The sequence below is a fragment of the Danio rerio genome, chromosome 21 (genome assembly GCF_052040795.2).
Source record: "Danio rerio strain M-AB ecotype USA chromosome 21, GRCz13ab, whole genome shotgun sequence".
In the NCBI taxonomy this organism is placed as follows: domain Eukaryota; kingdom Metazoa; phylum Chordata; class Actinopteri; order Cypriniformes; family Danionidae; genus Danio; species Danio rerio.
The window spans coordinates 40,790,061-40,806,512 of NC_141041.1; the positions used below are offsets into that span (position 1 = coordinate 40,790,061).

A 16,452-nucleotide genomic window follows, 5' to 3' on the forward strand; every position below is an offset into this window, starting at 1 on the left:
TGCTGAGTCTTGTTTTTTCCTGTAAAGCATTACAAATCATTTTTCCCTGTTTGTCCTGGCATGTTTTGATCCTTGTCTTGTTTACCATTATTGTTGTTTTGCCTTCTGTCCTGTTTCTAATTCTGTGACTTATAGATAATTTACCAGTTTGTAAACAATCAGAATGTGCGAGCAGCGTGGTTAAAGAAAAAAAAGCTGTCAGCGCTACCATTTACAGCTAAGGTATAACATCCAATGTGGTACAGAGTTTGTTGTTGTATTAGAGATAAGTTATATTGATTGAATATTACATATATTATTTACATAATGCTTTCAGCGTATTATAACAGCTTGTCACCCAGTGATATACACAGTTATTCTGCAAAATTAACATTAAGTGAGCAGTGTTTGTCTGATTTGTCCATTTGCGATAGCACTCTCCAAATGGATATTGGATAAGACGAAATGGCCAAGCATCCAGCCCGAAATATACTCATCATATTTCAATATCTCATTGAAACTTCAAGTGATTTTACAAGAGAGAAGCTAAAGGCCTTCAAGTCTTTGGATTCCAACAGTTTTGTTTTGTGTGGTCATGTGCAAGAAATAACGTTCTATGATTACCAGATTCAAAACTTTGTAGCGCTAAAAACCGAAGTTCTGCCTAGCCAAAGACAAGGAAAGAAGACAGAACTGTACTAGACCCGGGTAATAATCAAAAAGCAAATCAACTGCATTCTGACAGCGAACTGCATCTGTACGGCAGAGTATGTGAACTTACTTGTTTATATTTCATTCTAAGCATTCAATATCCGCAGTTTAATTCACCATATTTAATCATCATACACTTTTTCTAAAATCATTGCTGCAATCAAAAACGAGTAATGTGTATAATTCAGCATAGCGTGAACTGCAGAATCGAGCACTTTTAATAAGGTCCTCACTCCATTCAGGTCTTATGATGGCTGTTAGGCAGTGAAAAAAGCAGTGGTGCACTGTAAAAAATTAAAATGTTCTATTTTTGGCATCCTATCGCACAACACTACATTTTTGCTATTACAACCGGTCTTTTTTTGCAACTGATATGCGCGGTTGAACTCATGTGACTTCATGTTTGACGTAAGTTGGTAATTCTCCAATAAATGTTTTGTTAAGGTTTGTCTCTCTGTTTGATTTTTTTTTTCAACTGAATTATTTTTGTTTGTTTTAATAATGTATAAGTTCTTAGTACCAATTTCTAAAGAGTTTTTTTGTTCACTCAACTGCAGACATTTAAGGTCGGTGCAACTTATATTTTCAAAAGCTGAGTACACAACAAAACACAAAAAGAATTAAGGATTTTTTTTTTTCACTCAACTTTAGGCATTCCAGTTCTGCAGACACACAAAATGTTCAGTTGGCACAACCTTAAAAGTTTTGTTATAAAGTAGTTTACCTCTCCAGGAAACTAATAATCTAATATTAATCCAATCACCTTATTTTTTGTTTACTGACAAATAATTTAAGTTCAGTGAAGCTGTTGTTTTCAAAAGTTGATTGATCAAGAAAAAGTTAAAAGAAATTGATATATTTTTAAATTTGTTAAACAAATTTAAAAAAATTTACAGTGTACATATTTGTGTAAATTATTTTAAATGACAGCAGACAAAATTAACATGCAGTCATCATTACTGTTATTCAGCAACCAAAAATAATAAAAAATCACAAAATTAAAACTTTGAAACTGAAAAAAAAATGCAGATACATACATATAGAAGACTAAAATTTGATAGTTGTTGCCATTTTAGTGGCAACTTGTTGAAAAAAAAAAGTGATGAGATTTCTCCCTGTTCATGTTAATTTTTGCATATTGGTCACAGCGTGCATCTGTCAGTCTCTTATAAACTAGCAAACAAAACACCCCAGCACACAGGTGAGAACACGTGCCTCAATCACGTTTCAGCAGTGTATCTAATTTCCAGACATTTAGCTTTTTACATCAGAACACCCTTACTGAGAAATATTTCAAGCTTGCTGTTACAATTTTCCAGTCTGCCATTGGCTAAGCCGATTATTCGCAGTGCATTTATTCAGTGATAATGAAAGGACCCAAGGGTGGCGGCGACCCTGCGCACGGTGAACAGCATCCACCCAATTACTCCCATAAATACATGCAGCGGTGGGGCTCAGAGAGACAGTTCTGGGTTCTTTTCAACTCGCATCCGAGCGATGACCAGCAGGTCACAAACAGCGATTCTGCTTCCATGACCAAGCGCAAAGCTTTCAATAATTACTACTGCCTCCTTAAGCTGCGAAAGTAGAACGGACATGGCTGTTGAACAGAAAAGATAAGAGATACCGTAGAAGCGCTCGTTATATTACATGCAGACTATAAAACGTGTTTTATGACCTATTGTTTCACTGAATGCCTCTTTCTCCATTTATTCTCGCTGCCTTCCCTACTTTTATGGACTGCACATTCTCCACAGCGGCTCAGGCGGTCTGTACCTGCCACAGTCCAGTGTCTCAAAAGTGTAATTATTTCTCACTATTGCATTATGGGAAAGGAGATGGATAATAAAATGGTAAATCCACATCGACAACATGACATTACAAGGACAAAAAACGTTTTGTGCTGAAAAACAGAGAATTGCTACCTGACAAGTACAGGGAAAAAGGAGTAAGTCTTCAGACTGAATGGATAGAATGCAAATTTATATATATATATATATATATATATATATATATATATATATATATATATATATATATATATATATATATATATATATATATATATATAGGTCAAAATCTAAAATAATTAATAAAAAAATAAATGCATTGAAAAGGTTGAAAAACTGAATAGAAAAAAAAACATTTAGTCAAAACTTTAGAAAAATATTGAGGATTTCAGACACTGCTCTGCTGAAAAACAAAAAAGTAAAATAAAATAAAGGCAGCAAGGTGGCGCAGTGGGTAGCGTTCTCGCCTCACAAGAAGAAAGTCGCTGGTTAGAGCCATGGCTGGGTATTTCTGTGTGGAGTTTGCATGTTCCCCCTGTGTTCGTGTTGAAAATCAGCACCTCCAATTCTTAGGCCATGGTGCTTCACTTTAAAAAAGGTGTTTTGTCATTTCCAGGTTGGAGGAAAGTCCTTACCCCAGGTGGAGTAGTTCAAGTATCTTGGGGTTTTGTTCATGAGTGATAGAAGGATGGAACGTGAGATTGATAGGTGGATTGGTGCAGCGGCAGGAGTAATATGGTCGATGTATCGGTCCGTTGTGGTAAAGAAGGAGCTAAGCCGAAAGCTAAAGCTCTCGATTTACCGGTCAATCTACGTTCCTACTCTCACCTAAGGCTTTGGATCATGACTGAAAGGACAAGATCTTGCATACAAGTGGCCAAAATGAGTTTCCTTTGCAAGATGGCAGGGCGCACCCCATAGACAGGGTGATGAGTTCTGTCACCCGGGAGGAGCTCAGAGTAGAGCCGCTGTTCCTCTACATCAAGAGACGTCAAACCGAGGTGGCTCGGGCATCTGTTTTGGATGCCACCAGGATGCTTACCTAGGGAGGTATTCCAAGCAGGTCCCACAGGGAGGAGACCTCGGGGAAGACCCAGGACACGCTGGAGGGTCTATGTCTCTCGGCTGGATTGGGAACACCTTGGGATCCCCGTGGAGGAGCTGGAGGAAATGTCTGGGGAGGGGTAAGTTTGGAGTTCTCTCCTAAGACTGCTGCCCCTGCGACCCGGCCCCGGATAAGCGGATGAAAATGACATGACATGAAAATTTCCAAAAATCTTTTTTCACATTGTCATTATGGAATATTGTGTGTAGAATTTTGAGGAAATACATTTATTTAATCCATTTTGAAATAAGGCTGTAACATAAAAAATGGGGAAAAAAGTGAAGCACTATGATTTCCGAATGCACTGTATACCCCATTGCAGTGCAAGGGATTATGACAGGTCCCCAGAAAGGTATCTGGTGTGTGTAATGTATTTGTGTGTGAACTAGAGGGTACAATGCAATACTGTATTGCTGTCCTATAAATGTACTCTTCGTTTTGAGAGAGAATCCACCAAATGTCCTTAACCACTGTTCTACATTTGATTGACAGCTGTCACTGAGGTGTCCTTGTACATCACAGAAAGCTTGATAAGCCACATCACCTGTCTGCACTGGTGGCTTCACTGCTGCTTGCCCCATCAGCAGAACACACAGCAACAATCCAGAAATGTGTTTTCGGACCATTCTAAAAGAGCCCCTCTCTCCCCCCAGGCCATTCATTGCTCATTATTTCCTGCAAAATGTGCATTCCCTGCCATATCTGACCCAGTTGCCAATGCTCTCCAGTTCATGTTCAAGCCTTCTGCTCGGGGTATTGGCATTGCGCTTCACGTGTTTGTTTTAGTTAATGAGAATCTACTTTAATTAGATTTTGATGAGCATCCAGGCATCGATCAGGACAGGAAAGCACTCGCGTCCAAGAGAAGGTGGCGCCAGGAACACGCACATTGATCTTCCTTTGTCTCCATGTATACAAGACACTGCCGTGGTCTTAATGAGTAGCTTCACAATGCGTAAACTGTACTTTACAGTGCCAGCACTTTCTCCAAACACGCCTCAGATACTACATACAGGCCAGAGACATATTTTGTTGTGACATTTGGTGCGACAAAAGCAGAAAATGACACTTAAATTGGCTGTAATTGCTCAAAGCTTTCAGAGAAATTACACCCTCAAGAACTCTCATAATGCGTGGCTTGCTCTTCGGAAGCGGCATATTGGAGGAGTTGGGATTTTTATCTGCAGCGTTATTACATGACAATGACATTGGTCTAATGTATAACTCTTATCTTTTCCAGCTACTACACTGACCAATAATAACCGCAGAACAATGTATCTGATTGCATTTCGCAAGCCTGCAATAATATGAAACATTTGTCTGAGTTTAGACAATGGTGTGACTGCCTCCGATAGCTTCGAAGAAAACATCAACTGCATTCAAACCAATCAAAAGCCATTAAAATAATATAGAACTGACATCCTTTCTGTTTTACTAGTGTCTTTAGATGCAAAAGTGCTGACAACAGTCTGTACTAAACCTCCATTCAGGAGTTTCTTTAATAAGCTGCGTTGGATAAGTTCTCAGTTTCCTCTTCCTGTTTCCTTGTGACTGTCATTACCACTGTTAGTGAAGCATTTAAAAAACGGTAATCCGAATCGGGCCCACCCTTCCTCTCTGCTCTCGGAAAAAGCTTACAGAGGTGCTCTATAATCTGCTGTCAGCAAGACGCATAAGGTAAAAAACCTAAATTTAGGGATAAGTGGAATTTGCACAAATGTCAGGCTTTATTTCCCTCCTTTTGTAGCTCTCAACAGAGACACGTGTAGTGCAAGCTGGAAAAGAATCATTTTTTTTCCCCTCGCAATCTTTGATCATTACGCTCTGTGTGGGAAATTGCAATCGACGTGCAATCATCTCCCTATGCAGCTTGATAGCGCATCTCTGAATGTGGCTTCTTCTGCAGCTGTACTTTGGTGAAGGGCTTGTTGTTAATGATTTGGATAATGCTGGCAGATGCAGATCTATAAACAGTATATTCCAAAGGGGAAAAAAAGCTTCTTTAAGTAAGAATCCTGAAGTGTTCAATCATTTAGAATTCTTCAAAAGCTTGCACAAACACACACATAAATACTTCAAAACATCATTTTGATTTAGGAATCAGCATTTTATTTCTGCTAATATGACCGCATGTAAGTATTTATTTATTTCATTAATAAAAAATAAATAAATTTTGGCGGGTTTGTGAAATAGTTTTCACTGATTTGTTTCTTTAAAATAAAATAATAATAAACGATAATAATATGTATTATTAATATAAATTTGATCCTTTTAATCGATCAAACAGTTGTTAATGGTTGATTGTTACTAAAAAGGACGCATTTTAAAACCAGCAGATTTAGCCTATCAGTATAGACTACCTGACAAAAGTCTTGTCGCCTATCCAAAGTTGGGGAACAACAAATAATAACTTGACTTGTAGTTGATCAGTTGGTATCAGAAGTGGCTTATATGAAAGGCAAAGGCCTGTAGATTATGCCTTTTTCACCCAAATAATATATGATCATGCCTTGATTTTTAATTATTTAATTAGAACAGTAAAATCTGATTTTGCTAAGACAAAAGTCTTGTTACATAACAGAATTAATGTACAGAATAGAATATGAAGTATTTAATTAACTATGGTGACGCGGTGGTGCTGTAGGTAGCACTGTCGCTGATTCGAGCCTTGGCTTGGTCAGTTGGCATTTCTGTGTGGAGTTTGCATGTTCTCCCTGCGTTCGCGTGGGTTTCCTACGGGTGCTCCGGTTTCCCCCACATACCAAAGACATGCGGAACAGGTGAATTGGGTAGGCTAAATTGTCTGTAGTGTATGAGCGTGACAGAGTGTTTATGGATGTTTCCCAGAGATGGGTTGCAGATGGAAGTGCATCCGCTGCGTAAAACATATGCTGGTTAAGTTGGTGGTTCATTCTGCTGTGGCGACCCCAGATTAATAAAGAGACTGAGAAAGAAAATTAATGAATGCATATATAAATAACTTTTTTTGTTTTAAGAGCTTCTATCATTTTGGCATTTTCTTCTTTTAATGGTAAAAGTCTTTTTAATATTGTCAGTTTTCACCTGCAATGTGGTCAGTAAACCTAAATATATTAGTTGGAATGTCACCTTGGAATATATCCAATATAATTCAACAATGATATCATAATTTCTAAAATTGTCTTACCGTAACTCTTTGAACGGCTCGGCCCTCACGTGTGGCGTCTCCACTGAGTTGCTGAACACTGCACCCTCAGCTCCTGCAAGCACAATCCGACATTTACAATCTCAGTCATGCTCTGCGGTCTGCATGCTAAAATCAATGGACATAATCTGTGAAGCTCCACTATTGATCTATACAGTCTGGCTGTTTCCCTGCAGACGTGGCCTGAAGTTGAGTCACCACAACCTTTTCAATAGGCTTTGCTGAAGCTTTTGCGTCACAGGTCACATCCTCAGATGTAATCAGTAGACTTTGGTAAAGATTGATATGTTTGTTGGAATGCTAATGCTATTTCTGAGTCATGTAGGTTATTTATTACGAGGGGTGTGAACCTACACTGGTCTCATGGTTCAGTTCGATTATGATGATCATGTCATTGATTCAGTTTAATTCAATATCTTGATGCGTCACAATGCACTGCTTGCTCAGTTTTCAGTTTTACTTCATGTATACAATTTTACCATTACATACAATCAGTCAGGTATATGAACTGAAACATTTAGCTGCTCAAAGAAAACACACTTATTGAATGTATCAAACATCAAATAAGCACTAATAACATGTTCAACATTGCGTTCTGTCACTCAGAGAGCAAACTTACAAGCAGCAAAATGTGCCCTAACATAGGCTTTTAAAATCGTTGAGAAATTTTTAACTTCTTGCACATTTGTCCTGCCTCCAAAGCATCTCATCTCCCTCATCATAGTATCCTCAAATGCATCACATGCTTATCTTCCATGCCATAGTATGCTACTAACATGTCTTGCCACCCTTGGCATAGTATGCTACTTGTCGTAATTTCTACACCCTTGCATAGTATATTTCTTTAACTTCCTTGTTCTAGTACGCTAATCGCAGATGAATCTCCCTTCCCTTGCCTTAGTATACTACTGTCATGCATCCGGTCTCCCTCGCCATAGTATACTTCTTTCATGTGTTTCACATCCTATGCCACAGTATGCCACTTGCAAGTGCCTATACACCCTTACCAGTATATACAAGTACCACAAGTCTCACCTCTCCTGTCATAGTACACACCTGTGTTGCCTCCTTTGCCATATTATGCTCATATTCATCTTGTCTCCCAAGCCATAGTCTTGCCATCTTGACACTTTTGCAAGAGCATGCTACTTGTTTGAATCTTGACTATCTTGCATGGTATACTACAGGTGTCACCTCTCATATCATAGTATGCTAATCATGCATTTACATTACATTTACATTTTACATTTAGTCATTTAGCAGTTGCTTTTATCCAAAGTGACTTACAAATGAGGACAAGGAAGCAGCTTACACAACTATAAGAGCAACAATGAATAAGTGCTATAGGCAAGTTTCAGGTCTGTAAAGTCTAAGAAGGAAAGTATTAGAATTTTTTTGGGGGGGGGGGGGGGGACAATTAGTTTGACATCCAGAGAGGCAATTGCAGATTAGGAAGTGAAGTGGAAACTAAATAGTTGAGTTTTTCGTCGTTTCTTGAAAATAGCGAGTGACTCTGCCGTTCTGATGCAGTTAGGGAGTTCATTCCACCAACTGGGCAGATTGAGCGTGAGCGTTCATGAAAGTGATTTCTTTCCTCTTTGGGATGGAACCACGAGGCGACATCCATTCACAGAACGCAAGTTTCTGGAGGGCACATAGATCTGCAGAAGTGAGAGTGTCTTTCTTCCCTTGCCATAGTATTTTGAAATGCATTTTGCCTCACATGCCATTGTATGCTACTCATGCACATGTCTTGCTGTAACGTACTTGTCCTAGTATGCTACTCGCAGATGAATCTCCCTTCCCTTGCTAGAGTATGCTACCCATGCATGCCTTGTGTCTCCCTGGTCCTAATATACTATTTGCACAAGTCTCGACTCCCTCACATTGATATACAACTCACATGCATCTTGGCTAACTTGTCATAGTTTACTTCTTGCATGTGTGTTGCCTCCCATGCCACATTATGCTTCTTGAAAGTGCCTCACCTCCTTTGTCATAGTATATACAAGCTTGAGTTTGTCTCTTTCATCATAGTATACAAGTCATCCACAGGTCTTGTCTCTCCCTTGTCATACTATGCTATTTGCACAAGTCTTGCCTCTCTCACCATAGTATTCTACTTAAATGCCTCTTGGATTCCTTGCCATAATATATTTCTTGCATGTCTTTTGCCTTTCAGGCCACAGTACCCTACTCGAAAGTATCTCGCCTCCCTCGCCATTATATACTACGAGTTTGAGTTTTGTCTCTCTTGCCATAATATGCTAGTCATGCACACGTCTTGCCTCCCTTTGCCATAGTATGCTCAAATGCATCTTGTCTCCCAAGCCATAGTATGCTACTCTCACACATGTAATACCACTCTTGCCATAGTATGCTGCTTGTGTGCATCTTGACTCCCTCGCATAGTATATTACTCTAACTTCCTTGTCCTAGTATGCTACTCGCAGATGAATCTCCCTTCACTTGATATAGTATGCTACTCATGCATGCCTTGTCTCTCGCTGGTCCTAATATACTCTTCGCATAAATTTTGCTTCTCTCACCATGATATACGATTCACATGCATCTTGGCTACCTCGCCATAGTATACTTCTTGCATGTCTTTTGCCTCCCATGCCACAGTACCCTACTCTAAAGTGTCTCGCCTCCTTTGGTGGATAAAAAAATTCCCCCCTAAAAATGTGTAAAGCACTTTGAGTGTCCAGAAAAGCGCTATTTAAATGTATAGAACTGTTATTATTATAATTATTATTATTAGAATTATTAGAATAATTATTATGTCTCCCTTGTCATAGTATACTACTAGCACACATAATGGCTTCCTCACCATAGTACTTGTTGCATGTGTCTTGCCTCCCACACCGTAATACGCAAGCCACAAGTGTCTCACCTCTCTTGCCAAAATACACTACGAGCATGAGTCTCTCATCATAGTATGATACTTACGTGTTTTTCCTCTCTTGCCATAGTATGGTTACATCCATATTGTCCCCCAAGTCATAGTATATTACTTACACGAGGCTCACCTTCCTTGTCCTGGCATGCTAGTCCGAGATGTCTCACTTATCTTGTCATAGTATGCTATTTATGCACAGTTCTCACATTCTGTGTCATACTATGCTACTGACGTGTGTGCCTAGCCTCCCTACTTGCACACAACAGCATACTACTCGCACGAGTCTCCCCTACATCTCACATCGCTATCTCACATCTCACATGAGTCTCACATCGCTAGTCAATGTATACTATTTGCACAAATCTTGCTTTCCTCACCATAGTATACTACTGGCACAAGTCTCGCTTCCCATGTGATAGTACACTACTCACACGTGTCTTCTCATCCAATTTTTTGAGGAGACGCTACCTCCCTTGCCTTCTCTGCATGTCCCCCTGTAGTAGACTCTGAAGAAAGGACTGACTAAAACCACAACAAAATTTTAGCACCAAAAAGCCAAAACTAAATGAAAAGCATGGCTTGAGTGCTTCAGGAGTGCATCCACAGCTCAGATGTGTCCTGCGGAGATGCATGCTCTCAAATTACAGTGCTTTCTATAAGGCTGAAGTGTTCTTAAAAGAGGCTTGTCACAGGGGGGAGTGGTACCATTTGGCTTAATGGCTGCTCCGGGAGGTTTTTGAGCTTTTGCCCACATGCAGGTTGTGAGGGCAATTGTGGATGGCTCTGTACCAAAACTCCAGGAGGAGGTAAAACAGGGCTCTCTGCTAGTGTTTTATTTTGATTTTTTTTAATAAGATGTCTGTTTTCAGCTTCATAAAGCTCACCTTAGGTGTCATATTTAGGTGCAGAAATACTGTATGATTTGGCTAACTGAACGAGTTCTTCCTCTGTCCCCACACATGGACTAACATTAACACACCTGCACTCTAATATATATATATATATATATATATATATATATATATATATATATATATATATATATATATATATATATATATATATATATATATATGTATGCACACACACACACACACACACTTAGCTAAATTACTGTAGACACCAGTACAGATGTTATAGTTATTACACCAGCAGGACTAGAAAACATTTGTGTGTAAAGAAAATATCTAAACACCCACATCGATTTACACTAGAAGCTGAAATGTACACAATAAAGTGCTGACATATAACCTAGACGTTCACTTTGCTGCAAATAAACTTGCCACTTGAATCTTAGAGACCATTTTAATTGGCTGATTAAGTTCTAAATAAACATTGCTCCAAAAGCATATTACCCAAATATACTTGCATTGCTGCCTGTCCGAATTAATTTTGTTATAATTACTTAGATAAATTCACTTTTCTTAATTTTAAGTAGCTTTAAATATTTTAGTACTTTTATAAAATCTTAATTATATCCTGCCTATGTCAGGGATTGACCAGTTCTGTCCTGGAGAGCCACAATCCTGCAGAGTTCCAGTCCAACCTTTATCAAACAGCAGAAAAAAACAAATCCAGGTTTAGTATCTAATAGAAAGCTACACGCAGATGAGATTTTTATAGCAGTTTGATCAAATATTTTTAAGATTGGACCTCTGCTGGGTTAAATTTGCCCACCACTGGCCTGTGTCCACCAAGGCTTAGCTTTCTCATTAGTCTTGTTATACATATGGACATATAAGTACATGAAATCTTGCCAAAAAAACTGATGGTACCATCAGTGTTCGTGGCAAGGAACCAAAGAAAAGTCTTGAATACATTATGTATTTGTGGCAGTACCCTCCCTGACACCAGTCTATGTCTTAATGCAGAATGTATGAATCAGTGTTTGATCTCAAGGTTTTCTGCACTAACCATGCAAACTATTTGTTGTAAGCTGTTTGTGCTAATCGTGTATGCTGCATAAGAGAACACTTTCTACTGTGCCTGCTATAAGCAGGGTTTCGAGAGTTCACACTTAGCTAATGATTGATAAGGGGTGTTTGGTATGCTGTCCCAGGAGACAGCCCTGAGCTCAGAAGATCCTTGAGCCCAGGGCTGCCTCCCGTTTTGTAGGGCGAGAGCGGAGTCTGAGCTCAGTTAAGTCTCGAGAGCTCCCCTAAATTAAATCTTTGGGCCTTTTGATGATGATTGAAAGTTGCCACGGCCTGTTAGACCACTGACTGAAAGACCTATGTTGGAAGTCTAGAACTAAATGCTGTGCCAATTTGGTTTAATCAGTCACGTATACTGCATGTCTTTGGACTGTGGGAGGAAACTGGAGTACCTGGGGGAAACCCATGCAAACACATAATCTCCACACAGAATTGCTAACTGGCCTGACCGGCACTCGAACCAGTGGCTTTCTTCGTGCTGTGAGATAACAGTGCTAACCACTGAGCTACCATGCTGTCCTATACCTGGATTAATCTAGGAAAGAGGGGGAGGAGTAGAGGTGAATGGGGGATTCTTCAAGATGATAACAGAGGTAAAAAAAAATCAGGTTATTTATAGTGTCTTTGGATTCATCTGATTGGTAAATTATACGATGGCTAATGCAGGACCAGCCGTGGTCAAACATAATCACGTGATCCTCTCGAAATTAGTTTATAATTAAACATAATTTGCAAGAATGAAACACTTAAAAAATGGATCATTGTAGTTCCCTTAGTGTATCACATTAGCACTCTATCCTGCAGAGTTTAGCATGTACCATAAGGCTGCATTCAATTTGTCATCATATGTAAGACGTTGGAACTTTTATGTCAGGTTTTATAAAAGAACAACTAATAAAAGTCTGGGTTCCTTTTTTGGAACTCAATCTGCCTCAATTCCAAGTTGGGAATTCAAGATGGCTGCACCCTAAGTTAGTTCAAGCTATATATAATAACTTTTTATAAAATTTCTGTCATATTCCCTTGTATGGTTTGAGTCCCAAAGTTTTGTAGACATGTTTCTATGGTGTATGTGGATGTCTAACGTTAAAAAATGCAACACTTTGTTTATTGTCTATACTGTTTATGTAAACATGATTGCTTTTCTGACTTCTTTAGTAAAACATGATAAGGTAATTTCCAGATCTGACATCCAAAGTTAAATGCAGCTTAATTGCACAGACCTGAACTACATAATGGTCTCATGTGTTGGAGCTGGTTGGAAATAAGCAGAATAGGGTATATGCAGAAGTATGTGGAAGGACTTTTAATTTTTCAGTAACTTGGGTCAAACGCTTCGGTGACCTGTATGCAGTTACAAAATCTGCGTGTTTTCTTTAAAAACATTGATCTCCACTGCCTGAGTGATATACGATATAAAATGGGTCTCATAATGTACAAAAAGCACTGCATTAAATTACATTTTTCAATGCCATGTCTTTAAAATATGAACATTTATTTTACCCCAATATTTTCAATAGTTTCTGCGCTCACCTGCTGATCCTGATGAGCTCAAGCAGGTAAATGGCTTTTCATCTCATTTTACGCTTGAACAGCTAAATAAACGCTGAAGTCTATTTAACTGATAATATTTTAATTATAGTACAACACCGATGCTGTAAAAGCAACCATATAAAATGGAAAAAAGTCATATTAAGGCAAGGCAAGGCAAGTTTATTTATATAGCACATTTCATACACAATGGCAATTCAAAGTGCTTTACATAAACAAGAATAAAAGAAACAAGTAAAATAAAAGTAAAAACAAATAATAAAAATGCATAAAAACAAAACAAAACATAAAAACAGGTAAAATGTGATATAAAAGAATGAAGAAGAAGAGAAAAACATGATAGTGCAATCTGTCGGACGCAGCACAGTGCTCATTCAGTAAAGGCACAGCTAAACAGATGTGTTTTCAGTCTTGATTTGAATGTGCCTAATGTTGGAGCACATCTGATCATTTCTGGAAGCTGATTCCAGCAGCGGGGGGCATAGTGGCTAAAAGCTGATTCACCCTGCTTTGACTGAACTCTTGGAACTTCTAGTTTATATGATCCTAAAGATCTGAGTGATCTGTTAGGTTTGTATTCAGTGAGCATATCTGTAATGTATTTAGGTCCTAGGCCATTTAGTGATTTATAGACCAGTAATAATACTTTAAAATCTATTCTGAATGTAACTGGCAGCCAGTGTAAAGACCTGAGGACAGGTGTGATGTGCTCTGATTTTCTGGTTCTGGTTAGAATTCTGGCTGCAGCGTTCTGGATGAGCTGTAACTGTCTGACTGTCTTTTTAGGAAGACCAGTGAGGAGTCCATTACAGTAATCCACCCTGCTGCTGATAAAAGCATGAACAAGTTTCTCTAAGTCTTCACTAGAAACTAAGCATCTGATTCTTGCTATGTTTTTGAGATGATAGTATGCTGATTTACTGACTGCTTTGACATGACTGTTGAAACTCAGATCTGACTCCAGAGTCACACCAAGATTCTTGACCTTATTTTTTGTCGTTTGACCTTTAGTGCCAAGGTACGCATTTACCTTGAGAACCTCATCTTTGTTTCCAAACACAATAATTTCAGTTTTCTCTTTGTTTAACTGAAGAAAGTTTTGGCACATCCAATTGCTCATTTCATCAATGCATTGGCAGAGGGTGTCAATGGGGCTGTAGTCATTAGGCTGTAAGGCTAGGTAGATCTGAGTGTCATCAGCATAGCTGTGGTAGGAGATTTGGTTCTTTCTCATTATTTGGCTTAGAGGGAGCATGTAAAGGTTGAACAGGAGAGGTGCCAGAATCGAGCCTTGTGGGACTCCACACGTCATGGGTGTCCACCTCGACCTATGGTCACCTATACTGACATGGTAACCTCTACCTTCTAGGTAAGATCTAAACCATTTGAGGACCGTGCCAGACAACCCAACCCAGTTTTCCAGCCTATCCAGAAGTATGCTGTGATCGACAGTGTCAAATGCAGCACTGAGATCCAACAATACCAGCACTGTTATTTTACCTGAATCTGTATTTAGGCGTATATCATTGATTATCTTTATAAGAGCGCTCTCTGTACTGTGATGTGCTCTGAACCCCGATTGAAAATTGTCTAAACACCCCCTGAAGTTTAAGAACTTGTTAACCTGGTTAAAAACAACTTTTTCAATGATTTTGCCAATGAAAGGGAGATTTGAGATTGGCCTGTAATTGCTCAATAGGGTGTTATCCAGGTTGCTCTTCTTCAAGAGGGGTTTAACAACTGCAGTTTTAAGTGAGGTTGGAAAAATCCCTGAGAGAAGTGAAGCATTTACCACTTTTAGAAGATCCATTTCTAAACAGGTAAACACCGTTTTGAAGAATGATGTGGGAAGCGTGTCAAGACTGCAGGTTGATGTTTTCATAACTTGCACAGTCTCTTCTAAGATTTTACCGTTAATTGCCATGAAATCAGACATAATGTCTGATTTCTTAAGTTGTGGTTGAGCTTGTTTGATATCGACACAACTTGGCTGATTGGATGAGCTGATTGCCTTTCTGATATTATTGATCTTATCAGTGAAGAAATGAGCAAACTCATTACATTTGCTTTCAGAGAGGAGCTCACTTGGAATCTGACTGGGGGGGTTTGTGAGTCTCTCTATCGTTGCAAAGAGTGTACGAGCATTATTTAAGTTGCTGTTTATAAGGCTTGAAAAGAAAGTCTGTCTAGCAGTGTTTAGTTCCATATTAAAGGCATGAAGACTGTCTTTATAGATGTTATAATGGACTACTAGTTTCGTCTTTCTCCACATACGCTCAGCTTTTCTGCACTGTCTTTTCATCATTTGTACTTTCGGTGACCTTGTCCAAGATCCCTTTTGCCTGCCAGTCATCTTCTTGACTTTAACAGGAGCGATGTCATTTATGACATTCTCAATTTTAGAATTGAACAAATCAAGAAGAGAATCAACAGAATCTGCAGATATACTTGGTGCCAGCGATATGGCTTTCATAAACTGCTCACTGGTGTTCTCATTTATGCATCTCTTTCTGACAGAGACAGATCTGTCTTTAATAGCTGGAGTGATCAATATATCAAAAAAGATACAGAAATGATCAGATAGTGCCACATCCTTAACAACAGTTGATGAAATGTGTAAACCCTTAGTTATAAGTAGATCAAGAGTGTGTCCACGATTGTGTGTGGGTCCTTGAACATGCTGAGTCAGATCAAAAGTGTTAAAAACAGTCATCAGTTCTTTTACAGCATTGATTTCTGGATTATCAATGTGAATATTAAAATCCCCAGCAATACTAAAATAATCAAATTCAGATGTTACTATTGATAACAGCTCTGTAAAATCCTCAATAAAAGCTGGAGAATATTTTGGAGGTCTGTAGATAATGATCAGTAAGATGCGTGGAGACCCTTTTAGTGCTATACTCAGATATTCAAAAGAAAAATAGTCACCAAATGACACTTGTTTACATTCATACACATCTTTAAACAGGGCAGCGATGCCTCCACCTCTCCTATTAACTCTGCAAACACTCAAAAAGTCAAAGTTTAAAGGAGCTGCTTCATTTAGAACTGCTGCGCTACAACTGTCATCTAGCCAAGTTTCAGTTAAAAGCATAAAATCAAGGCAATTTGTGTTGATAAAATCATTGACTAAAAGTGACTTATTATTGAGTGATCTGATGTTTAAAAGCGCTAACTTAACAGTTTTAGCTGTTTTTTCTATAGTAGTCTCAGATCTACATTTAATAGACACCAGATTTGAATGATTTGCTTTACGGCCTGATGAAGTCTTTGGTTTTCTGTCACTTAACACA

General features: G+C 38.7%; 3 protein-coding genes across 6 annotated transcripts in view; 1 reads left to right on the forward strand and 2 right to left on the reverse strand.

Annotated features, from left to right (window-relative positions):
- LOC147838928 (uncharacterized) overlaps positions 1–16,452 on the reverse strand; it is a 619,529-nt gene that overhangs the window by 76,397 nt on the left and 526,680 nt on the right. The gene's annotated exons all lie outside the window — the stretch shown is intronic.
- Positions 1–16,452, forward strand: part of LOC147838929 (uncharacterized) — a 188,234-nt gene that overhangs the window by 76,397 nt on the left and 95,385 nt on the right. The window lies entirely within an intron of this gene.
- sgcd (sarcoglycan, delta (dystrophin-associated glycoprotein)) overlaps positions 1–16,452 on the reverse strand; it is a 407,777-nt gene that overhangs the window by 40,348 nt on the left and 350,977 nt on the right. For all 4 annotated transcript variants that reach the window (XR_015519477.1, XM_087299219.1, XM_087299218.1 and 1 more), the window contains 1 exon segment: positions 6,752–6,824. Coding sequence is in view for 3 of the 4 variants with exons in the window: in XM_087299219.1 (XP_087155345.1) it covers positions 6,752–6,824 (73 nt within the window). In the remaining variant the exon portion in view is untranslated.